The 26,584-nt window shown below is 39.4% G+C and overlaps 1 protein-coding gene across 9 annotated transcripts in view; it reads right to left on the bottom strand.

The window, feature by feature from the left end:
• Positions 1-26,584, bottom strand: part of KIF13A (kinesin family member 13A) — a 187,102-nt gene that overhangs the window by 18,636 nt on the left and 141,882 nt on the right. For 7 of the 9 annotated variants that reach the window (XM_074335179.1, XM_074335181.1, XM_074335182.1 and 4 more), the window contains 14 exons: positions 19,254-19,416; positions 18,077-18,217; positions 17,164-17,313; positions 14,912-15,073; positions 14,188-14,361; positions 12,136-12,287; positions 10,942-11,074; positions 10,598-10,744; positions 7,651-7,689; positions 5,634-5,733; positions 4,248-4,374; positions 2,557-2,612; positions 1,126-1,250; positions 697-873 (listed from right to left, as the gene is read on the bottom strand). In XM_074335179.1, coding sequence (XP_074191280.1) covers positions 697-873; positions 1,126-1,250; positions 2,557-2,612; positions 4,248-4,374; positions 5,634-5,733; positions 7,651-7,689; positions 10,598-10,744; positions 10,942-11,074; positions 12,136-12,287; positions 14,188-14,361; positions 14,912-15,073; positions 17,164-17,313; positions 18,077-18,217; positions 19,254-19,416 — 1,846 coding nt within the window. The remainder of the gene's footprint in view (positions 1-696; positions 874-1,125; positions 1,251-2,556; positions 2,613-4,247; positions 4,375-5,633; positions 5,734-7,650; positions 7,690-10,597; positions 10,745-10,941; positions 11,075-12,135; positions 12,288-14,187; positions 14,362-14,911; positions 15,074-17,163; positions 17,314-18,076; positions 18,218-19,253; positions 19,417-26,584) is intronic. The other 2 variants (XM_074335180.1, XM_074335187.1) reach the window with 1 other exon arrangement.

The following is a 26,584-nucleotide window of genomic DNA, read 5'->3' as shown; positions in this document are numbered from 1 at the left end:
AGCTGAGTTGAGTAATGTGAAACTATAAGATATTTAGTATTTTACAAATTACAAAAGCATTATCAATCACTATGCTTTTGAAATACATACAATAGTCACTAAAACAGAAAAAAAAGGGGGGGGAACCAAAATATCATTGTGTCCACCCCCGAGGGACACTAGTGTCCAGCTGTTATTTGGGCAGATTACAGAATGTGCAGCCTATTCAGGGGTTTCGTTTGTAGTTGCTTCTCTCTCCAATTGCTGCCTTCCTTTCGATCTCGTCAGGATTTAACCAGTCTTTCCTGGCACAATCCGAAGAAAAATGGACAGGATCAGCACCTCTGAGATGAGATCTGGGATGGCATCCAGATAGGGATTGATTTGGATACTGCATTCTGTCCTGGTTTGTCATTACTCTGCATGGACCTGGCACTTAACCCTTTTCAAACAGTGAAACGCCACAGCTCCACTGCCACCTGGGATTATGGGTCTCAGATCAGTCAACGTGGAAAAGTCCTTTGCTGGCGGACATTTTCCTCTGCCATCCTCAGGCTCCATTATGTTCGATAAATGAGAATCAGACCGGAACTTGGCCAGCGTGGTAACAATCTGCACGTCCACTGTGTTAACAGCGTAAAACACTATTTTGCGATAAGGAGGAGGAGAAAACTTGGAGCTCAGAGAGGCAAAAGCAGAACCAGGCCCCATTACTACCTGTTTGTTGTAAATATTGGCTGCAATCCGTTTGCGTAACACTAACTCCATAGCTGCCGGGTGGCTGAGCTGGACTGTGGTCTTCACTATCAGGTAAATCCTTTCATTCTGGGGGGTGACTCTATTCAAGTGAACGGAATCATGCACCGAGGAGTCCCAGGAGGCTGTGGCTGAAACCTGAGATAGGGAGAAGGATGGGGAGATGGAAACAAGATGCAACTCAAGTGTAGCAGCTACACATCACACACTGGAGAGAGAATATAAATGCAACTCAAATGAATCACAGATATTTCCCCTCACCTTTTTTGAATGACAACACACAAGTTCTATGTTTTGAAGTTCCCAGACCATAGGAGTTTAATGGACAGAGAGGCCCACAATCACATGCACTAACGTGAAGCCCTTCAAAAGAACCTTCGGGCCAATTACCTCCTCATCACTGTGCTTTATGATGGGCAGGTAGAAAAACTGGCTGCCATGCTCCTTGGGTAGGATGGAGTTCACACCCGATGCATGGGGGCCCACGAGCTGCTCGCTGGCACTCAGGTCATCCGCTAACCAAGTCCAGGGCACAGAAACGAAAGTGGAGAAGAGTCAGTTTTTAATTAAGCACCAGATATTTTAAAATATGCTTTATACAGACGAAGTTTATATGTAACATATTTTAATTTTTTTCTTTTATTCCTTATCCCACAGTTGAAATAGACACTTCAGTATCCACAACACCTTTTATCCTTTACAGAAAGAACTATGAGAGCCAAAAAGAAGCCTTTGTGAGTCTCCTATAAAATGGACTGCATGTATTTTATACGTCGTCCCAGGAGCAAACATTTTCACTACATAAACACACCTTAGACTTTCGCTGCTTTCTGGTGTTAATTCCTCCTGTAAACTGGTGTTTGTTATCCTACTTATATAACTTCCACTAAATTAGAGACTGGAGAAGGTAAATTATCAATTTGGAATCAACATTCTGAGCACTTGGGACAAATCTGCAGGTCATCTCCTTCCAATGCCCTACCCAGTATGGGGTTCACCCTGCACAAATCTCTGTGGGTGGTCACCCCACTTTCACTTGCGTACCTCTGATAACAGGACTCACCACTTCACGAGCACATAGTCAACTTCTAGGCTTTTACATATTCTCCAAATGAAGGGCCAAAGCCAACCCCCGCTTGCCTTCCTTCCACTATTGGTCTTCCCTCCAGAAGAGCAGTTTTCAGGTTGTGTACTAAGGATCCCCAGGGTCCTGCAGAAGGACCTGTCGGAGCCCACCCACCTCCAAACACAGCAACCCTGCCTTTGTATTCTGCATGTGGGGTTCCATTTAAAATTTCATTTTGAAGAGGGATTTTAGTGCTCGAACATGGAAGAGCACTGCTCTAGGTTCGCCCAGGTTTGATTTAATTGCTATAATACAGGGCAACCCTTAATGAAGGGTGAACATATGATCCTGGTATGGTATCAACACTATTGCAGGTGGGAGCAAAGGGCCCCAGTCAGAAATGCAGATTCTCAGGCCCTTGGCAAAGTCTAAAGAGTCAGAATCTCTGAGGGTGATTATTTTCTCACGTCACTTCAATGTGCATTCATGTTTTAGAGTAATAAATAGTTGCTTTAATGTTTCTATATGCAGTTCTCAAACTCCCAAGTGCTCTCGTTCTAACACTAAATATCCACATGGGTCTTCTAGTGATCCTACCTGTCTCGGTTGTGTATATTTGGTTGGACTAAAAATGTCACCTGATGTGGCATATGAGAGATTAGCACAGTGATTTAAGGAACAAAATCATATGGGTCAGAAATCTTACAAACCTTAATTAAATGTGATATCCACTGGAACGTCAGGGGTCTACTTACCATTCAAATCAAGGAAGAGAACTGGTATGTGGGTTTCCATTCCAGGTGGTGGGATCCTAAATTTAAGAACAAAACTTAATCATAACCAAATACGCATTTTACGCCTTGTTAGATACCAGACACCAAAGAGGCACAGATGCAGAGGAGATCTACTATGGCGATACAGGTTCTATTCACGAAATACTTTCACATTTCTTGATGTTCCTAATCACAAAAATCATGGGAATTGTGTGACTTATGTGAAGAAATACCAGTTATATGAATTACATATAATTAATTGAAACAAAGATTATTTGAAACTTTTCTAAAAACAATTCTAGTGATGGGAAAAAGAGACGGGATTTGTGAGGGATGGACACAAGGACAGGGGAAGAACCCAAGGGAAATGAACAAAAGGGGGAATATTTTAAAAGCTCAAAGGAGGACAGAATAAAAGATGTGTGAAAGGAGGTAAAGTTGTGTATAAAACAGACCAAAGCAGTGTTTTATCAAAAATTGGCCCATCTGCAGCAGACTCAGCGCATGGGGCCTCTTAAAATGTAAGCCCTGCGCCCATCCTTTTGCTTCCAAATCAGAATAACTAGGAATGGGACCCAGGACACTAATTTTCCAAACACTCAAGATGATCTGAAGTTTGGAAACACCTCAAATGAAACAGACTGAGGGAAGAACTGTCCAAAGCGGGCCTCACGGAGCAGAACACGACTGGGATTGAGCTGGCTGTTTACAACAAGTGGCTGGCTGGCTGGCTGACACACTGCATGTAGCCTATAGGAATCCCCACAAGAGGAGAATCTGCTGGGGCAAATATCAGGTTACAAATTATGTGCCTGCCAATTCAGATTTTCTAGTTTTATAATAATATCATGAAATCAACTACAGACACAAGTTAACATCACTAATGTGTCTATGCCAATCCAAGATTATCTGGGCACATACATTTTGTGTTCAATGCCTCTTTAATGGATTTCTCTTTAATGCCTAGGACATATTCTTATAATAAGAATAAGAAGCACTAGTAATTACCATTTAATGAATGGGCACTATAATAAAGTATTTTTAAATATATATTATCTCTAATCTTTACAACATTACCAAAAAGATAGCTCTGTTAATAGACTAGGAATAAAGCTAAGGAAATTTAACAGAGAAGTTAAGGCAAGTTAAGAGCTCCAGCCGGAAACTAAATCCAGACCTACTTGACTCCAGAGTCTAGGCTACCACACTGTTTCTTTCGAGCATCAGGACTGACAGATCAATCGACTGATCGTAGTTTATGTAGTGCTTAAGCGGTGACTCTATGTTGGTGATCAAACTAAGAAAGCACGAGGGCAAATAAGGAGATAGATTTTCTGCCCTGTTCAAGCACAGCCTGGAACCCCCTCCTCTGGAGCCAAAGTAAGAGACTTTTTGGAGATCAGTACCCATGTCCAAGTTGCTCATGCACAGGAATGGAAAAGTGTGGTATCTGATTCCTGGCCAGGCAAGAAATGCTGCCTGGCTTCCCGTGAGAGGAAGCTGGCTGTGGTGGAGAGGCACAAAAGGAAGGCAGCACCAGAGATGAGTGGCCCTTTCCGGGGCAGCTCATGTTATTTCACATTTCCTGCGACAACCCTGGAAAGTCACTCGCATGACTCTTTCCACAGGCCATCCGCACCATCCTGTCAGGCTTGCACAGAAGAAAGACTCACCAGTCAGCGGGCGCCCCAGGGATCCCGCTGCCCGGCGCTGGCACCAGCACGGCATTCCTTTCCTCAGTCAGCCCCACCCACTGCTCCACAAGCCGTGCTTCCCGCTCTACATCATCCTCTGTTTTCTCTGTGGGACAAAATGAGGGGATGAGCAACAAGGAGAGAGAAAGTACAATTTCTACATTAAAAGCAAGTAGGTTTTTACTTCCTGATATCCATACATGGCTTCAACATCAACTACGCTCCTAACAAGGATTTGAGACTTTGCAATTCAAGCCTGAGCACCCAGCCGTGCTCAGAGACTACAATACTAGTTTAACAGACCATAAACCAGGAAGAGTAGAAAGGGCGTTGAACAGGCATTAGAAGACTAGGGTTATTGTACTGGTTCTGTAATTTGGGGAAGCTATTCAACAGCTGAGTCCAGTTTCCTGATCTGTCAAAAAGGGATAATACAAATCGTATCTACTTCATGCACTTGTTGGAAGGGTCACATGAAATAACGGATGTGACACCACTTTATAAAACTATACATCAGTTTATAAAGATAGAGGATTACAAAACACCATTTACCTCACTCTGGAAAACTAACTTTATTTTCCTTCATGTTCATTATGAACGGGATTTGATATATTTTGAAATCCTCTTACCCATAATCCAACTTTGGAGCTAGCTGGGCACGGTCTACGTGAGTTTTCATGAGCAGGTGGAACACAGACACACACTGACACCAAGAACGTTGAGTGAAGATGTTTAACCGAGGGAAACTTTTTGCTAACTTCTACGTGACATGGATTAACATCTGCGATGTGTCCTTTGGTGCACAGTTAACCACAATGAGTGGATCATAACGTCAGGATGAGAGCCTGAGGCTTTTAAGAGAATACTGCTACTTTGAAATCCCAGATGCCATTGCCAGCATAAGCAATCCGCATCCTTGGACAGGGTGGTGGTGGATGGAGCTGTAGGCCAGCTTCAGGCCACCCTGAACTAGCTGAGTGCATGGCTACTGGCCAACAGGAGCTGGGGCTGACCTGCCAAGTATTGTGGTTTCACAAGGGACCTTTTAGCTGCTGTCAGTCCCAAGTTCTGAGCCTGGAATACCGCATTATTGACATACTGTTTTATTGATCAGATCTGCATTCATTAAAACAAAATTTGAGTTTAACATTTAATATCACAGTTAACTGAGAGTTTTATGAAACTTTATTACTTTCAATTTCAGAGCCTTCTTAAACCAACACTATACAATATGATTCACTAAGATCTATAATCATTGCAAAGTTAAAAAAAAATACTATTTTTCAACAAAGGGAAGAAAGTAGTCTACTACCATTGTCTATAAGTAAGAAAGCTACTTCCAGGAAAGAGTTTAATCTCACATACCTTTCTTATTGCTGATTTTTTTAATCTGTTCATCTAAGTATTCTCGTCGTTTAATGAGTGCATCAGACCATCTCTCTCTTACATAGTTTAAGTCTTCTTCCTGACATCAGGGAAGGAAAGCATTTCTCTGTAGAGTGCACAGACAACTATTTATTTTATTAAAAGAAGATGTTTATTTGATTGGGAAGCTTTTCAGTAGGAAAGGCCAATTGAATATTGCTGTGTGATTACTATGCAAGAAAGCAAAGAGGCCTCAGTAACATTGCATGCTGATCCAGGATCCCACTACTCAGAAATCAGAGCCCCTAGATTTCCAAAGCATAATTTACACTTAAGGCAAGAGAGGCTCAGACTTCAGCAGCTGTTGGATGATGCTTCCGTGGTGTGTGTGTATGTGTGTGTGTGTATCTAAATTGTAGCGATTCATTTAAAGGATTTGGGAATCTAAGCTGAAAGACACCATGGAGAGAGCCCTAACTGTGTAACAGCAAATGAAATGGAAAAACGACAGGCATTTTCAGAGTTCATTGTTCAATTGGCTTGGTAATGTGTGTTTTCTGAAATGCAAACTATAGATCAGCAGAGAACCTTTCGCATCTGTCACAATTGTACCTCCAACCATGACTGTGAGGCTAACCGAAAATCTCCCATGCAAAAGCCCAACATGCAGTCAGCCATGCTTCCAGAACTCCCTGTAGCAGCCACTGGACTTCAAGAGGACACGTGGCAGGAAGCGCACAGACAGCTGCAGGAGTGAGTTAGTGGCGTTGCCGAAATCCAAGGGGTTACTGGTATCTCCCCTAAAGTTTGTTTTTGCTTGTTTGTTTTTCTTTCTTAATAAAATTATGAGGAGGGAAAGAAACCCAACAATTCTACTCAAAATGTTCTGACTTTCTTAATTCGAGTCTAACCCTTAAGACATTACATTAAGAGCAGACACCTGAGCACTCCTGAGGCTCCACCTACAATGTACCCACGTTTTAGATATAAGAAGGCACACAAGGAAAACATGCTTTTAAAGTTCACGTGGAGAATTGGCACAGAGCCCGGGAACCACATCCAAACACTTCATCTCAGTTTATTGCCCCAGCTACTGTCATTCCCACACCTTCCAGGACAGCAGGACAGTCAGTGCTGACTAGTAACAGTTCACATTTGCACACAAATTTTTTCTAAATTTCCAAAAAGAAATAGCTGAGGTTTAAATTCTCCACGTTAGGGGTAACTAATCTCGCCCCTAATGAGAAAAGAAAACTGGCTAAATAAAACAAAACAAAAAAAATTGTGTGCATACACTGTCTTCACTTTCCTTATCGAACAAAAGTCCTTTAAAGTAAAACGGTGTATTAAAATAATGATATTCTCCTACCATGTTTCCCCGAAAATAAGACCTAGCCAGACAATCAGCTCTAATGCATCTTTTGGAGCAAAAATCAATATAAGACCCTATACTTTTTTATATTATATTATATTATGTTATGTTATGTTATGTTATGTTATGTTATGTTATGTTATGTTATGTTATGTTATATTATATTATATTATATATTATACCCAGTCTCATATTATAGGAAAATAAGACCGGCTCTTATATTAATTTTTGCTCCAAACGATGCATTAGAGCTGATTGTCCGGCTTGGTCTTATTTTCGGGGAAACACGGTAGATGTAAGGAGCTAAGTGCAGTTTTTCACAGGAAAGACAGTCTACTTAGAGAATATGCATGGGTCACATCATGAATTTTAAGATCATCAACTTAATACAGTGATAATGGTCTTGCTTAGAAAGGCTTTACAAGCTAGACAGCATAGCAAAAGTGCAGGATCTGGTAATAAATTTTGAACTGAGAGAAATCCACAGAGATAGTAGTGTATCCTTGATTACATTTCAAGCAAATCAAAAGCAAGTGAGAAACTGCATATTCTTGCTCTGGGCTCCTCCTTCCTCCACCCCGCCCTCTGCTTTGCGGAGGCTGGCAATTAGCAGCAGCTGTGCCCCAGGACTGACAGCAGCAATACCTGGTAACTATCCATATCATCACCATCCTCATCATCTCTCTGGTAGGAAAGAAAGAAACACAAAGGACATGCATTTTGTTTCTCAAACAGCACACAAGGAAAAGAATTCTGGAAGCTTAATACACACATTACAACGGACAGCACACACAACACCTGCAAAATACAACATTGAGTCGAATCTCAAAAAGGTTTAGTGGATTTAATTCGCTTGTCTATAATTACTTAAGGAATTTAAGTTTGAAAAAAAATACAGAAAGGAGTCATTTAAAAACAAGATCTCTCTTAGATGAGACTAGGTACCAACACCACCAGGCTGTTATGCAAATAGTTGCTACATATTTCTGGGTGAGCTGTTTGAATGAGGTTTAGGGTGGGCTTCGAAAGACGGAATGACAGAGAGAGGACTTTAGAAACCCCACTGCTCGACCTCCGAATTTTAGCCATGAAGTAACCTTAGTTAGTTTCATCCCATCCCTGAAGGATGAAATGATTTATCCCCCCAAAGGATCCCACACAGAATGGCAGGGACAGGGCTGCAGTCTCCCAGCTCAGTGCTCTTCTCCCTGCACCCCACCACTCTCCATGATAAAATCATCACAGTGAAAGCCCACTGGGGAACCTAAGGCTATCTTCACACAAGGTTCTACACTAGATTACTGCAACAAGCAGTCTACTATTTCAATCGAATATATGAGTCTATCATTATCCACTATTGTACACACAACCATCCATACCAATCAGTTGAGATAAATCAAAACTGCCTTAAACCCACAGCAACTTTTTACAATAATAATATAAAATAATAATTTCGGCAAAAACATATGGCAAAACAAAATCATGTTGAAAATAAAAGGGTTTTAGTTCAGACAATTTTACTTAGAAACAAGGATAAAAGAAATCCCATTTGTAGAGAATATTCATCCATATGCAGGCAGGTTCTACTCTAAATGAATGCTGGGCCATGTAACAACCTTCTTTCATTTTTTTTTTTGGTTATTGCAGGGTTAATACTTTAAAATATACTGCTTTTTAAAAGTGCTTTAAAATACAGTTAAAATTATTCTCTGTATAGACTTCAAAATACACTTTTGTTTTAGTTTGGTAACTACCATTATCATCTGAATAAGGGTCTTATTAAATGCAAGCCTAACACTGAAGTAATTTTTCTTGAATTAATTCCCTAAATTAATGAGTAAAGTACAAATAGCTCTAATTGGTCATTATTTTTTAGACTAAGGAAATAACTTCTATTTACTGAAAACTAGCCTGAGCCTTCACAATGTAATTGTTGGGAAGTCAGTATATTCTGGATTGACTTGAGCTACTGCAGGGGAATAAGTCTAAGGTACTATGTCAACAAAATAAGTTATTGGACATGACCTTGAGCATGGAAGAAAGAAAGGACAACTTTAAAACAGCCACCATTTAAATTTGCATGACTGGTACTATGCTCTTCAAAAAATATTCAGTATTGAGGAAAGGCTGATATTTGAGAGCTCAAATTTTGACAAAAATCAGTTTTAACTCAAAAGTTAGAGCTGTTTTAAACATTGCAAATAATCAACCCTTATAATGTTCCTCAAATGGGAACATTTAGTCAGCTGATGATCCATATTCTGTAGGTCATGGTTTAGGGCACATCGATTCAGTTTTAGCTGAGATCAGAGATTCATTAAGCCAGAATATTTTACTGCAGAAAGGGACTTCAGAGAATTATCACGTCCACCTCATGGTTTTAGAGAAGAGAAAAGGGAACTCGAAGTTTAAATTACCCAGTCAAGGTAAGCTTTCTGGGAGGCCAAACTAGACTTAAAAACCTGGGTCTCCCACACAAGTCTAGTGCTTTCCCCCAGGCCCTGCAGCCATCCCAAAGGTGACAGCCAAGTGAAGGACTGAACTGGGATAAGAATACAGGTAATCCAACTTCTTACTCCACACACAAGGAAAAGTCTTGTGGAGCAGCCTCCCCAGAACAGCAGACTCTGTCCCCACACCTTCATTTATACTCTGCCCCAGGCTTTGCGAGCTTGTGTGAAGTCTCGCCTGAGATAGGGAAGGCAGTGCCTCACAAAGTGACTCCTTCCTTAAGGCCCAATAGTCCAAGCCAATGTTTTCAGCTTTCAGAAAAGCTTTTGCCCAAATGCCACAAAGCCAAAAGGAAGCGGAGATAGAAGATGAATCATTCTCCAGATGGGCTGGGCTTATGCCCACACTCCACAGAGAAAGATTTCCTCCCCACTCATGACAAGGAGAGTGCTCCATCCACATGCAGGAGTGAGGGAGCTCAAACTTAATGGTCTGATTTCTCCCAGTCCCCAGTTCATATGTGAAGGTACACGGGACTCAGTGAAGCACATGAATTCTTTCAGAACACTGCGGACAAGTTCCTAATGGTAAAGTTTATTCTCAAGGAATACTGAAGAGATGTGACTGGTAATATGAAGATCAATTCCTAGAGGTTTCCATGTTTTAGTTTTTTTTTAATGAAAACAGAAGACTTAGTAAATGGAGATTTCATGGACAAAAAGGATCATGAGGACAACTTTTAATTTAAACAAAAAGGAAAGCTTTCAAACAGCTGGTTAATTACATCAGTGTATGGGGGCAATTTTATATTAATAAAAAAGGATCAGGCCAGGCAACAGTGCTACATAGCCAACATATTTTGGGTCAGATAAAAAATAAGACCTGCCTAAATTAAGTGAGTACTATAGCATTAAAATGTATGTTTATAAATAACACTACTATGAATCAACACTAAGCCAATATAGTATTTTAAATGTAGAAAAAACGGCAATGGGTGGAAATATGAACGGGGGACAGATATACGGTTAAGGCAAGGAGTTCTGTTCTATTCCCAAGCAGGACTCCATCACAGATCACTGACTGCCTTAATTCTGCATCAATCAATCTTTGTCAAATGCTATTTCACATCTGTTTGTCTTACCTGGTAGCTGTCCAGCCCTCTCTGGAGCTTGGTGGACCTGGCAGTCACGCAGCCAATGGATACTGACAAAATGGCTTCGACCATAAGTGGCAGTGTCCCTGAATGCTGTACAGGTTTTATTGTGACTTGCACTCTCCGGGAATGACCCTGTAGAGGTGCAGGTAGGATGAGGAAGGGATGTGGAAATGTGTGCCAGGAATGGGAATGGGGAGGGAGAGACGGGTGAACAGGATAAAGGAATGGAAACGGATTAGTGAACAGAGACAAATAACCAGAAAATTCCAGAAACTGTGTAAGAGTGGAACAGAGAGAAACCATGAAACAAACAAAAACAAATGCAGTACCTGTCTGAGTTGAAAGATGCCTCCTGTATTGACATCTTTCGCTTGATGGAGCTCCACTGAAGCATATTCCCCTAACTCATTCAGTTCTAATATGGAGATCCACATTTCTAGTCTGCGGGTTACTTCACTCCACCTGCAGAAACACATTCCAACAGACAACAATGCCACTGTCCAGGGAAAGTATTAGGAATAAGCCACCATTCAGTGAGCACGTACTATGTGCTGGGACCTGTGCTATGGATGATGCATAGATGATTTTCTTACTTAACTCTCGAAACAACCGTATAGTATAAGGTCTTCTTATTTCCTTTATTGCGGTGGTAACTCAAATTTGGTGAAATGTGCAGATCTCAAGCACTGAGTTCAATGAGTTCTGACAAAGGCATACACCTGTGTAAAGTACCCCCATCATTACCTTAGAAAGGCTGCACATACTCTTTCCTATTTAATGCCCCACACACACACACCCCTACCTGAAGCAGTCATGGAATCTCATAGATTAGTTCTGCCTATTCTAGGACTTCATATAAATGGAATCATGTAGTAGTATGTACTCTTCTAGTTCTGGCCTCTTTAATTCTTCATGTTTTTGAGATCCATCCAAATGACTATCAATAGTCTTTTTTCTTCTGTATTGCTGAGTAATATTCCAGTATACGAATAATATTATGATTTGTTTATCCATTCTCACATTGAGGAACATTTGGGTTGTTTGTGGTTTTGGGATATTTATGAATAGAGTTGCCATAAACATTTGTGTATAACTCTCTTTGTGGACTTATATTTTCTTTTTCTTGGGTAAATACCTAGGAGAGAGATCACTGGATCATAAAAGAGGCAAACGATCAACTTTATAAAAAGATATCCTTCGATATCTGCTTTCTTCTATAAATTTTATAGTTTTATCTTTTACATTTAAGGTTATGATGCCTCTCAAATTAAGTTTTGTGTATGGTGTCACATAGAAATAAAGATTGGGTGTTGTTGTTTTTTTCCAGTATAGATATGCAGTTATTTCAGTCTTGTTTGTTAAAAAGTCTTTCTTTACCCCATTGAATTTCTTTGATACCCAGTAATTCCTTTCATCATTCTCATCTCACAAATGAGGAAACAGGCTCAGAGTATCTGTTTTCTTAACTACTGTCCAAGTGCTGGCCTTGACCCTGTGTCTAAAGCTCACAGCCAAGTACAAACCTGTCATGCAACGTTCTGGTTTTGGCATGAAGGGAATCGACTTCCCAGATGGAGCTACCATTTCCAGCACACCGGTGGCCCCATACTTCAATTGCCAGTGCTCCATCTGAAATGAACTCTAGGAATTCTTCTGTAACATTCACCACATAGTCCTGGGAAAGGTGGGAGGAAAGAAAGAGGGAGAAGAATTATACGTAAAGAATCTATGAAATTTCCTTTTTAACTTTCAGCTGTATATAGATTCACTTTGGAATACAGTAGCCTGATCTCAACCTTAAAAACCACCTCTACTGTTTAATAGAAAACCGTAAAGAATCACAGAATATTAGGTCTAGAAGAGATATTATGAGGTCATATACCACAAAGCTTTTCTTTTATAAGTGAAGACACTACCTGTCCCACATTACACCGCTCGCTTTGAGTTACAGAGCTGACTCTGTCCCCTTACTCCCTATTCATTCCTAGTTCCACAGGACTACACTTTCAGCTGGCATAGCCTAATCAGCGCATCAGAAAAGGAACTTTTGATTGCTCTTGTTATGGCTTAGAAGGCCAATAATAAAATTAAATTTTATATGATTATCTTCGTGATTCTGTGCTCTTGCTCTTAAACTCTTACCACCCCAATTCCTCATTCTAAACACAGATTAGTATGAGACTATGAATACTGAATTGACTAAGTGCGGCAAGTCACGCAGAACAAAGCCATAGGCAAGGAATAAAGCCAATTTTCTTACCATAAGCATCTCAGTGGAATCTCAGGTGAAGAGAACTCTGTGACTCTAATTCCTGGCAAGAGCTATGCTTTATAGATTTAGCCTTATACTATTTACCTTCTTATTTATTTTATTTGGAGACAGAATCAGAATTTTTGAAGGAAAATCAACGTATAATCTACATATTTTAAAGATGAAAAAAATCCCAAGGTCACATACTGAATCCAGGGGCTCTGAGATCAGTATTTATGAAGCCAGCTGTCAACTATTAGGTTGGTACAAAAGTAATTGTGGTTTAAAAGTTTAAAAATTGCAAAAATTGCAATTACTTTTGCACCAACCTAATAGAATGTGCTTAAAATTCAGATTTCATCCTGCTAATAAGCACCTTTGCAGATCCAAAGAAACATGGGGAATATTTAAAAGTGTACTGTGAGAACAGAAACAAAATATCATTAATAAAGATTCTGAGAAACAGATTGGTGAACAGAGGTTTAAAAAAATATGGGCTATTTACTTTCAGAAAAAGAAAGACTTAGTAGTTCTTACATATGTGAAATTTTATAGATGGTGATATAGATTTGCTTTCTAAGTGTAGAACTAAACAGAAATAGGCACAATTTGCAAAAGTTAAAAAAAGGTCTTGAGTACCTATTCAGGACTGTCCAAAGAAAAACTAAATAACACAGAGGATAAAGTCCATCTGTCAGAAATTAGTTGTTGGCCAGGAAGAATAGCTGATGTCACAAAGTAGGTCTGTCAAATACTCACCAAAAATTCACTCTTCCCATTTTATATTTTCTTTCAAAATGTATATGGTACATTAGAATACTATGTTTAGAATGCTATGCTATATTCAGAAGAATGAAAAATACCTATAGCAACTCATGTTAAGGTATCCACATATATTAAAATAACAAGATGCAATTCTACAATATGTATGTGATCACATTTTTGTAAGAAAAGTGTTTTAAGTTATGTTTCATGACAGTAAGAGTGTATGTTCTCAGTCCCTATTTATTTGTGTGAACATATGTTTACCACACGCATACAAGTATAAAAGTTGTGAAGCACAAAAAATAGTTCAGCAAACTGTCATTGGTGATCACACTTCTGGGGAATATGATTTTGATTAGAGGTCTTTCAGATTTTATTTTAAATACTTTTAAATTTTTAAAAATTATATTCCAGTACATTTTGAGGTTAAAAGGCCCAAGAAACATATTACGTTTGTTAAACATTCTTATGGGGAAAACTTCTAAAGTCCATGTAGAATTCTGAATTACACCCAGATCTGTTGCCTCCCACGTAACTCCTTTCATAATGGCACCTGTACCTTACAGTGCGAGAAGGTCACCCTATACTGGGCATCCTTGGACTGGGGGGAGGGCAACTCTGGGTCCACTACTGGGGCAGCCACTGTAGACTCACACTGGTCCCAAAATGTGTACTGACAGAAGACAAAATTCGAGAGGTTTACGGGCAGCCCCGTGGCCTCTTTAATTTTTACCTGGAGAGATTAAAAAAAAAAAAAAGAAGAAAGAAAGATAAAGCAAATATAACTCCCACAAAGAAAACATTAAACTATGTATTCTTTTCTTATTTCAACTAACTCAAATTTAAGTGTAAGTGATGAAATAAACAAATTAGTCATCCGTTTGACATCTGAAAATATTTGGCATCATTTCATTAAGGGTTCTATCTGTAATGAAATTTGTACCATAGTTCTATAACCACAGTATATATAAACTTGCACACATCCCTCTAAAATTTTTCCAATGACTGAGTTTGTGACATAGATGCAACCTTTACTAGAAAAGCATAATTCACGGAGCAACACACAATCTTTGCATGCTAAGTATACATAGACTTTTGAAATATCATGCAACTGTCATCAGAAAACCTGATATACTTCTGGAAAATGTACTGTCCACCGTTGTATTTATTGTCAGGAAGTTTAACTTTTACTATGCTCCATGAAAAACTCATAAGCTTTTCTATAAAATGCTTTTGAAGTAAAATGGTCATTTGTCTGAGCCTCCCCATCATGGTCCTCTTACCCGGCATGTCAGTTTTCTGACTCGGTGAATGATTTCCCCGCTGCTGTCTATGACTTCAAGACTCCCACTTTCACTGGAGTTCTCTGAGGAGTCATCCTCCACTATGCGCTCCGGGACAGTTCCTGTAACACGCATCACCTCCACATGGAGACGCCCAGCAACCTGGGTCAAGGAAGCAGAGCACCCTGGACTTAAAAGGCATCCCACAGACCTCAGACAGCAAGCACTCTACAATACCCCTGGTGAGCAGCTCCACAGTTACTGCTTGGCCATCTCCAGCAACAGGAAGCTCAACAGTCCCAGAGCCAGTACATTCCACTGGCTGCCCTTCCAATCATCCTGCCTGACTTTGAGCCAAATTTACCTCCCTGCAAGGTGCCTTCTGGAGTCATCTGCATTCTTATCCTTATTCTGTAAGATAGCCCATGAATAGTTTAAAGGCAACTATCATATTATACCTAGAGTCACCTATTTCCCATGTACGAATATGTTCATTCACTTACTCATTTGATCATATAAGTAACTGGCCTCATGGGAGTATCAAAATAAAGACATGGGCTCTGCTGTCAAGGCACTCAACAGTCAAGTGGGGAAAGACAGAGAAGCAAAGATCTAGTGAAACAAAAGAAAAAAAGTAGACTAGCTGCAATAACAGAGATATGTACTGGTTGATATGGAATAAATTTATCTATTCAACAAATATTTATCAAGCACTAACTCTGCTGGGAACTGCGCTAAATACTGTATTAACAAGAGTAAACCAAACAGACATGGCCACTGGGCTTAGGGAGTTCCTATTCTCCTGGGAGTAGAGAAGCAGCTTGTAATTCACACTGGCGCTGGAAGCAGGGTGAAGACAGGCTCCACAATGTGGGGAGAGTTGCTCCAGGAGAAATGGCATATACAAAGCCAGGAAGTTACAAGAAAAGAATTCCTTTGAATTGTTTTAAAAAAACAAACAAACAAACAAATAAAAATGCTTAAAGTGTCCTCACTATCCTGGTGGTTCTCAGAATAGATGCTAGTTTCACAGTGTCTCCAAGTTATCTCACAGAACCAAATTAAAAGATAGGGACTGTCCTGAAATTTGCATTCTCAGAGTGTTATAATTGGCCAAGTTATCTTTCATAACACAATTTAGGGTTGTAATGACTGAAGTGAAGGTGACACATGTTCTGGCAGTGCCGCTGTCATCTTAAATAGTGAGGCTTGTTTTTAAAGGTAGCTCAGACCCAACTTCCATATAGCAACTTGCACTGGCACCAAGCACCTGAGATATATTTGATGGCATTTGACAAGTGAGACAAATATGAGGAAGTAGGAAGAGGGGAGGGAATAAGAGAAATAGTTACAAGGTGGTGGTTCTCAAGTTTTTTCAGTGCTTTTTGCAAATCAAATACATTTTAAATAGAAATTCAGGGGGATTAATGGAACTCTCCAAGTCCATGGACCCTAGCTTAAGAACTCTGACTGGGGACTCATCCACTGGATCCCTTCGCCACAGGAGTTGTGCCCAGTTTTAACACTGGAAACAACAACCCTAGCCCACTGGTCTTCTAGAACAGAATGTCCACATGCAGAAGGTCGGCTATGTGCTTACACACCACATCTGGGAACCTAGAGCTTAGTTTCTGGGTTCAAAGCACAAAAAATAACAGTATTTCAAGTTTGCATGTTATTGAAGGACAAGCTAGGAAATAAGGGTGTTACTAAATTTAAAATTAAAACATCAGTTGATGAAATGGATAAAATACAAGTTTGAACTTGAACATTTTCCGAAATGTCTTAGGCCTACACAAAGCCAGTATATCTAAATAACTGAAATATGAGAGTTTAAAAGGGATAACAGTAGGATGATGAAGCTTGTTTTATTTGAATACTTTGGGTTTCAAAATAGTCCTCTCAAGCTGTGTCTCTTAAAGACCACTCAGAGGCCAAAAGAGAACTACAGTGTATCACAAAGGTAAGAGATTAAAACAGAAATGAATTTGGGGCACAGAGCTGAATCTGGTTTCCAAAAGAGTTCTAATTTGATTAAAACAAAGAAGAAACTTGTGAACTACAAATATAAAATATCTTACAACTTTTACAACTATGACTTAATTTTAATAGTTTCTGTTAATATTAGAGGAGAAAAAAAAGATGTGGATCCTATTTTCCCTAGTTTCTCGATCAACCTCAAGAATGCAAGTTAAATTTTAAAAAACCCAAAACTTGAACCATCATTTTCTCCGAGGCTGGCTTGTCGTTACCTCCCCCTGCTGGCTGATGATAGGGACTGCATACTGAAGTTTCACATCACAGAAGAGACACTCCAAGAACACATTAGCTACGCCAATAAGGTTGTGATTCTCTTGGGCTTCATAGAAAGGGTCACCTCGTTTCCCATAGAGTCTCTTTGCCTGAGTGATAAGAGAGGCAGGTGGACAGGAGAGGAGGAAACAAAACATCAAATGAAATAATATGATTTAAAACTCGCATTTAAAATTTTTTAAAGCATTTATTCAGACAAGTTGTAAAGAAGTTAGGATCATGTCCATAAAAATAACAAAATGAGCACACAGGTGGGGAATTAAGTGGTATCTGTGTGGACGACCCTTAGGTACTGCCTCGTCTTCCCTATCACACCCCACCTGCAGCCTGTATCATTTTATTCCCTTTGCCTCACTTCCTTTGCTGAGTCTTCTTTCCCCTTACTAATGTCCAAAAAATTAATTATGTTCTCTATAATTATTCTTAGTAATCTACCCAGACGCAATCATAGCTAGGGGAGCATGAGCATATGCTAAGGAATACAAAATCCATGTTGACTTCATCCATATGAGTTTTCACAACACTGACACAACAGCACAAATTTACTTTGTTCCACTTCATTTCACATGAAGTGTAGTCAAATGCAGGCAAGTAAGGATCCGCTACATGTTCTCTTTATTTAGGTCCTATCTGTGTGGGGATCACACATTATATATTACTGATTCAACTAAGCACTCTTTTCAAGATCACTTTTACTTTACTTTTCTAATATAAATGTCCAAGTACCACTACAAATATTCACTGGCGCTTGTGTGCGTGTGTGGGTGCCTGCGTGTGTGTTCTGATGATTAAATTATTTATATTCTCTGCTTTTAACATGACCAAATCTTCTTTACGTTTTGTCACTTTTACCTCAGGAACCTTTTCCTTCCATTCTTGATAAAGGTCTCTCATGTCAATTAACTTATTCTCCAGCTTCTCAATGGTCCAAACTTGGGTGCCCTTTCCTTTCCTCCTCACTTGAATAGCTGGCTCACTCACTATTGCTCCTCTCTGCAGAACGAAGAAAAACAAACAAATCTTGTTATAACTTTTTGGAGTGTTAAAGCAATATATAGCAAGTTAAAAAAAAAATAATGTATACAAAAGAGGATGAACTTCTACCAACTACAAAATATTTTGGTTTATTTTCCATCTTTTATGTATACGCAGGCACATACTTAATTTTTTTATCACAATCAGAACCAAACAAAAAGATAAATTTCCTATCCCAATTCTCTCTCCATAGTTTTACATTATGATCATTCTTCTTAAACATGATTATTAATGGTAAGACAGCAATCCATTATGTGGATATACTACTTATTTGACTAATTAGTCTACTGTTCAATAACATGGCTGCTTTCAACTTTTGCTATTATAAAGGACACTATGATAAGCATCTTTGTACAAAAAGCACATAAAATTTTAAGTTCCCTTCTATGACTATGGACTTAGAATACATTTCTCAAAGGAGAACTACTTGGTCAAATAACTAAAACCCAGACAGCGTGATGAGATATTACTCCCTGAATCATTTCTGGCTTGCTTGTTGGAGGGAAAAATGAATGGATGAAAAACTACTTTTCTTTAAAGCTTCTCCTTAAAGGAAAAATTCTTCAAGTTGAAGTGATGGGAAACATCCAAATGGCTGCAGAGCATCCGTTTGTGCACATAAAGACATGTATCATACCAGTCTTCCTTTCTTGAAGAATTCACTCTTAAAATGGGACTATAACAAAACACACACCCATCCCCCATTTCAGAGGGGGGCACTTACATGAAAGAGAAAAGCAGGTGGGATTACTTATATATATTTCTAGTGTTAAAGGAAGCACTTCAATTAACCAGTCCCTCAAGCCACCAAAATTCTCGTATTCTGATCATAACATCTAAGGGCATAAACACAAGAGTAGGTCTATAGGGAAGTCTTACAAAGAATAAATGCTCAGGCTCACATCAGGATCTCCTCATGGGTGTTTTCTTGGATGTCAGGTTTACGAATCTATCTTACAGTATTTACTACTGCACATCCTGCTCTCATTCTTACCTTTCTATTGGCACTGAGGTTTGTAGCAGGGATCTGCAGAGTCACTTGGTAGTCAGTGAGTTTGCTCATTTCCTCAGCTAAGAAGTTTGCTTCCCTAACCAAGGTATTAGCTTTAACGAGCTGCTCGCGCAGTTTTGCCAGGCTCTGACGGAAGAGTTCATCCCTATGGTGTAGCAGAAAACAAAATGAGAAAATCTAAAAGAAAAGAAAACTACCGTCCTGTTTTTAAGGGAGTCATATTATTAGAATGGTAGAAAACTCCTTTCAGGCAATATTTTCCAATCTAGTTTTGCCAAATCACCTCGAATCCTTCCCTCCTCCCCACAGGGTTCTGTGGGATATCTGTTGGTAACCACTGATGAGAAGCAAATATGTCATCATGTAACTAAAAACCATTTTTAAAATTATGTAACATTTGAAAATGTGACATCCTTGTAGGAGCTGGAGATACTTCAATGAATGAAACCAACTCCCTGCCCCTTGGAACTTATTTTCCAGTGGACGAGACAAACAACAAATAAATAACTATATGATTGTAACACTTCCTATTGTTGAATGAAACTGTTTTCAAATTTACTATTATAATTTTATGTTTACCTATTTATATCTTACTCTACACTACATTCTAACTGTACAGAAAGAATGAACTACATCTCTAGGCTTCTTTGCAATTCTCACTAGCTCTTAAACACACTTGATTCTCAGATCTTCAACATTGGCTTAGGTATGAGTCCTTCAATACTTTACAAGCCATCAACATTCACTTGGTGAAAGTCCCAGCTTCTTAAATATCCATACACCATTAATGGCATCTTAATTTTATCCAGTGACACTTGACGAAATCAATATTGTAACCATTATTCAAAATATCATCCTTACTACCGTTTCTTTTTAAGAATTTGAACCTCAAAGAGAATCTATCTGGAATTAGACAAACTGAAAAAATTTTTTTGACATTTAACTGAAAAACACTACAATTAAAAGCAATCCAAAAAAAAGAAGAAAAAGAAAACAAAAATAAAAGCAATCCACCATTTCCATTGCATAATTTTGTTTTGGTCTTTTGTAATCTTCAGTACATAGAAAAGTAAATAGGGGAAATAACTAGAAAGGATAGAGTGACATCATAGGAATGGCGGCAGCAGGAAGCACTTTTTGAGTCCTCCTCCGGATCTTATCACAAATAGGACATCTATAACCCTTCAAAGGACTCTCTGATCATCCCGTAGAACAGCTAAGAGACTCGTGCAAGGATTACTTGAAGGTGGGCAAATTGGGCGAGCAGGGGAAGAGGGAAGGGAGCAGAGTGGAGACGCGGCCCACACCTTTAGCTGTGGAAACATGCCCGCATCTGCAGCGGTGGAAACGCGGCCAGCATCCGCAGCTGCAGAGACACAGGGAATCCCAGGACGGAACAGAGAACACAAAAGCCAGGAGGTGGGCTCTTTCCCTGCGTCCCACAGCTGATCTCTCCCGCTGAGGGGGCAGCATATCCAGCATTTGAGGCAATAACCTCAGTGAGACCTCCAGTTGGGCCCTAGGCTGGACAAAGGACATAAACTCCATGCCTGGGCCCCTCCCCCCGCTCTTCCAATCCTACCCTAACCCTCCCAGAGACTTAAACTGGCCCCTGAACTGAGGAGTAGTGTCAGATTACAGAGGAGCCTTAGTGCTCAGGCTCTGGAAAGACTGGCGTGCAGCTCTGACCCAGGGAAGAGGCTGGGAAGAGTGTGATTTTTGCTGGGCGAGGAGAGAAGAGACTCCTCCACCCCCAGCCACCACCTTTTCTGGCCTGCGGGAAGAGTGTGACATGGTTGGGCTGGGAGAGAGAAGACCCCTCCATCCTCAGTCCCCACCCTTTCTGGCCTGCCTAGGGCAGGGCAATTACAACTGCAGGGGCACTTCCAGGTATCAGCAGTAGGCAGCAGATGCAGCTCTGGGCTTTCAGAAGCTCAGAAATCTCCAGCCCACCATACACACGCACGCACGCACGCACGCACGCACGCACGCGGAAGAAGTGCCCTAAGACTCAGGAGAACTGGACACAGGGCTGGTGGTGCTACTCTCAGTGCGCATATGTGCAGGCAAGAGCAGAAACTGCACTGACTTTGTAGAAACTACCATCCAGACCCCTCAGCCCCACGATTCTAAATTTGCAGTTCCAACGTCACTCTGGGCACCAGGTGACCGACTCTGCCTGCACAATACACAGAAGACTCTTTGGTACAGCAGAGGACAACCTGGTGATCAGTTGGTGGGTTTAAGCCAAGACTGGCGCTGCTTTTTGTTTTATTTTGTTTTGTTTTGTCTTTATATCTTTGATATCTTTGCCTGTGTTGAGTGGGAGTTGTCTGTTGTTTTTACATGTGAAGGTATTTGATTTTTTCTTTGTTGTTGTTGTTGTTGTGCTTGGTGATTTGCTTTGTTCTGAAATTGCCCTACCAGGGCCCAGCTTAAGAGGCAAAGATTCAACACATGCAGAGGCCAACTCCAGACCAAACCAGAGTACTACCAGGTTTGACCTACCCAGTGGGAATTCTCTACAGGCACAAAAGCCCATAGAGGCCAAACGACATTTAAGTGGTCAACCCTCACACAGCAGAACACCCTGCGGAGGGCAGAGCCAAGTCTCACAACTAGTCTGCCTACGAGTTAACCCCACCTACTCACAAGTGAAAATCAATTAAAGATCTTCTGTAACAGGACAATATGCACAACACAAGAGTCACCTTTGGAACACACGCAGAGAAGAACGAAGTAGTGCAAGTCAAATATAAAGGACACATACTACATAAGATAACTCAGTAAGAACTAAGAACTCTAGGGGATCTAACTAATACATCGAAGCAAACACAGAGAGTCAGCCAGAATGGGGAAACAAAGATACATGTCCCAAATAAAAGAACAGAAGAAACCTCCAGAAATGGAACCAAATGAAACAGAGGTAACCAACCTATCAGAGAGAGTTCAGAACACTGATGATAAGAATGTTTAAGGAGCTTAGAGACGACATAAAGAAGGATGTAGAAAGCATAACGAACAACCAGTTAGAACTAAAGAACACAATTACCAAAATAAAGAACTCACTTGAAGGAATTAACAACAGGTTAGATGAAGCACAGGATCGAATCAGCGACTTAGAAGACAAGTTAGCAGAGATCACCCAAACAGAACAACACACACAAACAAAAGAATAAAAAACAATGAAGATGGTTTAAGAGACCTCTGGGATAACATCAACCGCAACAACATGCGCATCATAGGAATACCAGAAGGTGAAGAGAGGAAGCAAGGGATTGAGAACATATTTGAAGTAATAATGTCCGAAAACTTCCCTAACCTGATGAAGGAAACCAACATACAAGCCCAGGAAGTGCAGAGAGTTCCAACCAGGATAAACCCAAACAGGTCCACACCAAGACACATTATAGTTAAAATGGCAAAGGTTAAAGACAAAGAGAGAATCCTAAAAGCAGCAAGAGAAAGACAGAGGGTTACATACAAGGGAACTCCCATAAGACTATCAAATGACTTTTCTACAGAAACATTGAAGGCCAGGAGGGAGTGGCAGGAGATACTCAAAGTGATGCAAAACAAAGGCCTACAACCTAGATTGCTTTAACTATCAAGACTATCATTTAAAGTTGATGGAGAGATAAAGAGCTTCCCAGAAAAGCATAAGCTAAAGGAATTTATTACCACCAAGCCAGCATTGCAAGAAATACTAAAAGGACTTCTGTAAATAGAAGAAAGATGAAAACAATCTAACTACAAATTTCAAAATGGCAATAACTATGTACCTATCAATAATCACTTTAAATGTAAACGGATTAAATGCTCCAATCAAGAGACATAGGGTGGCTGAGTGGATAAGAAAGCAAGACCCTTGTATATGCTGTATACAAGAGACTCACCTCAGATCAAAAGACACACACAGGCTGAAAGTGAAGGGTTGGAGTAAGATATTTCATGCAAATGGAAATGAGAAAAAAGCTGGAGTTGCAATACTTATATCTGACAAAATAGACTTTAAAATGAAGAACATATTAAAAGACAAAGATGGGCACTATATAATAATAAAGGGATCAATTCGACAAGAGGACATAACCCTAGTAAACATCTATGCACCCAACATAGGAGCACCTAAATATATAAAACAGATATTGACTGACATAAAGACAGAGATCAACAGTAACACTATCATAGTAGGGGACTTCAACACACCTCTGACAACAAGGGACAGGTCTTCCAGACAGAAAATCAATATAGAAACAACAGCCTTAAATGACACATTGGACCACTTGGATTTAATCGATATTTTCAGAGCATTTCACCCCAATGCTGCAGAATACACGTTCTTCTCAAGCGCACATGGAACATTTTCTAAGATAGACCATATGTTAGGCCACAAAACAAGTCTTGATAAATTTAAGAAAATTGAAATCATACCAATTGTATTCTTTGATCACAGTGCTATGAAATTAGACATGAACTACAGGAAAAAGACTGGAAGACACATAAATTCATGGAGGCTGAATAACATGTTACTAAATAATGAATGGGTCAAGCCAGGAGATCAAGGAAGAAATCAAAAGACATCTCGAGACAAACGAAAATGAAAATATAACGACCCAAAATCTATGGGATGCCGCGAAAGCAGTCCTAAGAGGGAAATTCGTAGCATTGCAGGCCTACAGAAAGAAACAAGAAACATCACTAATCAACAGTTTATCTTCACACTTAAGGGATCTGGAAAAAGAACAACAAAATAAGCCCAAAGGGAGTACAAGGAAGGAGATAATAAAGATCAGAGTGGAAATAAATGAAATAGAAACCAGTAAAACAATACAAAAGATCAATAAGTCCAAGAGTTGGTTCTTAGAGAAAATAAACAAAATTGACAAATCTTTAGCCTGATTCATTAGAAAAAAGAGAGAGAGGACCCAAATTAATAAAATCAGAAATGAAAGAGGAGAAGTGACAACAGACACCGCAGAGATACAAAACATTTTAAGAAATTACTATGAGCAACTATATGCCAACAAATTTGACAATCTGGAAGAAATGGACAATTTTCTAGATGCATACAACCTTCCAAGGCTAACTCAAGAAGAAACAGAAAACCTGAATAGACTGATTACCACCAGGAAATTGAATCAGTAATCAACAATCTCCCAACAAACAAAAGCCCTGGACCAGATGGCTTTACAGGTGAATTTTACAGAACGTTCAAAAAGAATTGTCACCTATTCTCCTCAAGCTCTTCCAAAAATCCAGAAGGAGGAAGACTCCCAAACACTTTTTACGAAGCCACTATCACCCTGATCCCAAAATCAGACAAAGACACCACAAAAAAAGAAAACTACAGGCCGATATCGCTAATGAACATAGATGCAAAAATCCTCAACAAAATATCAGCGAACAGAATTCAGCAGTATATTAAAAAGATCATACACCATGATCAAGTGGGATTCATCCCTGGTATGCAAGGGTGGTTCAACATCCTCAAATCAATTAATGTGATACACCACATTAACAAAATGAAAAATAAAAATCACATGATCATATCAATAGATGCAGAAAAAGCATTTGATAAAATCCAGCAGCCATTTATGATAAAAACCCTTAAGAAAGTGGGAATAGAGGGATCATATCTCAACATAATAAAGGCCATATATGATAAACCCACAGCTAACATCATACTCAATGGGGAAAAGCTAAAACCATTCCCCCTAAGATCAGGAACAAGGCAAGGTTGCCCACTTTCTCCACTTCTATTCAACATAGTGCTGGAAGTTCTAGCCACAGCAATCAGACAAGAAAAAGAAATAAAAGGCATCCAAATTGGTAAGGAGGAAGTAAAACTGTCATTATATGCAGATGATATGATACTATATGTAGAGAACCCTAAAGACTCCACCAAGAAACTATTAGAGCTGATAGATGAATTTAGTAAAGTAGCAGGATACAAAATTAATATTCAGAAATCAGTTGCATTTGTATATACCAATAATAAAACATCAGAAGGAGAAATTTAAAAAGCAATTCCATTTACAATTGCTCCAAAGACTATAAAATACCTGGGAATAAATTTAACCAAAGAAGTAAAAGATCTGTACTCAGAAAATTATAAGACACTGAAGAAAGAAATGAAAGAAGATACAAATAGATGGAAACACATACCATGTTCATGGATAGGAAGAATTAATATAGTTAAAATGTCCATACTGCCTAAGGCAATATACATATTCAACGCAATTCCTGTCAAACTACCAACAACGTTTTTCACAGAAATAGAATATATAATCTTAAAATTTATATGGGATAACAAAAGACCCCGGATATCCTCAACAATCTTGAGAAATAAGAACAAAGTGGGAGGTATAACAATACCTGACTTCAAATTATACTACAAGGCTACAGTAATCAAAACAGCATGGTACTGGCATAAAAACAGACCCATAGATCAATGGAACAGAATAGAGAGTCCAGAAATAAATCCATGCCTATATGGCCATTTAATCTATGACAATGGAAGCAAGAATGTACGGTGGGGTAAAGACAGTCTATTCAATAAATGGTGCTGGGAAACCTGGACAGACACATGCAAAAAAATGAAGCTGGACCACCTCCTTACACCATATACAAAAATAAATTCAAAATGGCTTAAAGACTTAAATGTAAGATCTGAAACCATAAAATTCCTAGAAGAAAATATAGGAAGAAACTTCACAGACATTACCCGGAGTAAGATTTTACTGATATATCCTCATGAGGGAAGGAAGAGAAAAATAAACATGTGGGATTACATCAAACTAAAAAGCTTTTTCACAGCAAAGGAAACCATCAATAAAACAAAAAGGGATCCTACTGAATGGGAAAAGATATTTGCCAATGATATATCTGATAAGGGGTTAATATCACAAATTTATAAAAAACTCACTCAACTCAACTCCAAAAAAACAAACAACCCAATTAAAAAACGGGCAGAGGACATGAAGAGACATTTTTCTAAAAAGGACATACAGATGGCAAACAGACATATGAAGAAATGCTCAACCTCACTAACCATCAGAGAAATGCAAATAAAATCCACAATGAGATACTACCTCACCCCAGTCAAAATGGCTATCATCAATATATCAACAAACAACAAGTGCTGGCGTGGATGTGGAGAAAAGGGAACGCTTGTGCACTGTTGGTGGGATTGCAGATTGGTGCAGCCACTATGGAAAACAGTATGGAGGTATCTCAAAAATCTGAAAATGGAACTACCTCATGATCCAACAATTCCACTCCTAGGTATCTATCCAGAGAAATCCAAAACTCTG

The sequence above is a fragment of the Rhinolophus sinicus genome, linkage group LG06, assembly GCF_036562045.2.
Source record: "Rhinolophus sinicus isolate RSC01 linkage group LG06, ASM3656204v1, whole genome shotgun sequence".
NCBI classification, from domain to species: Eukaryota; Metazoa; Chordata; class Mammalia; order Chiroptera; family Rhinolophidae; genus Rhinolophus; species Rhinolophus sinicus.
The sequence above is the reverse complement of the archived record's forward strand: the minus strand, read 5'-3'. Positions and strand labels throughout refer to the sequence as shown.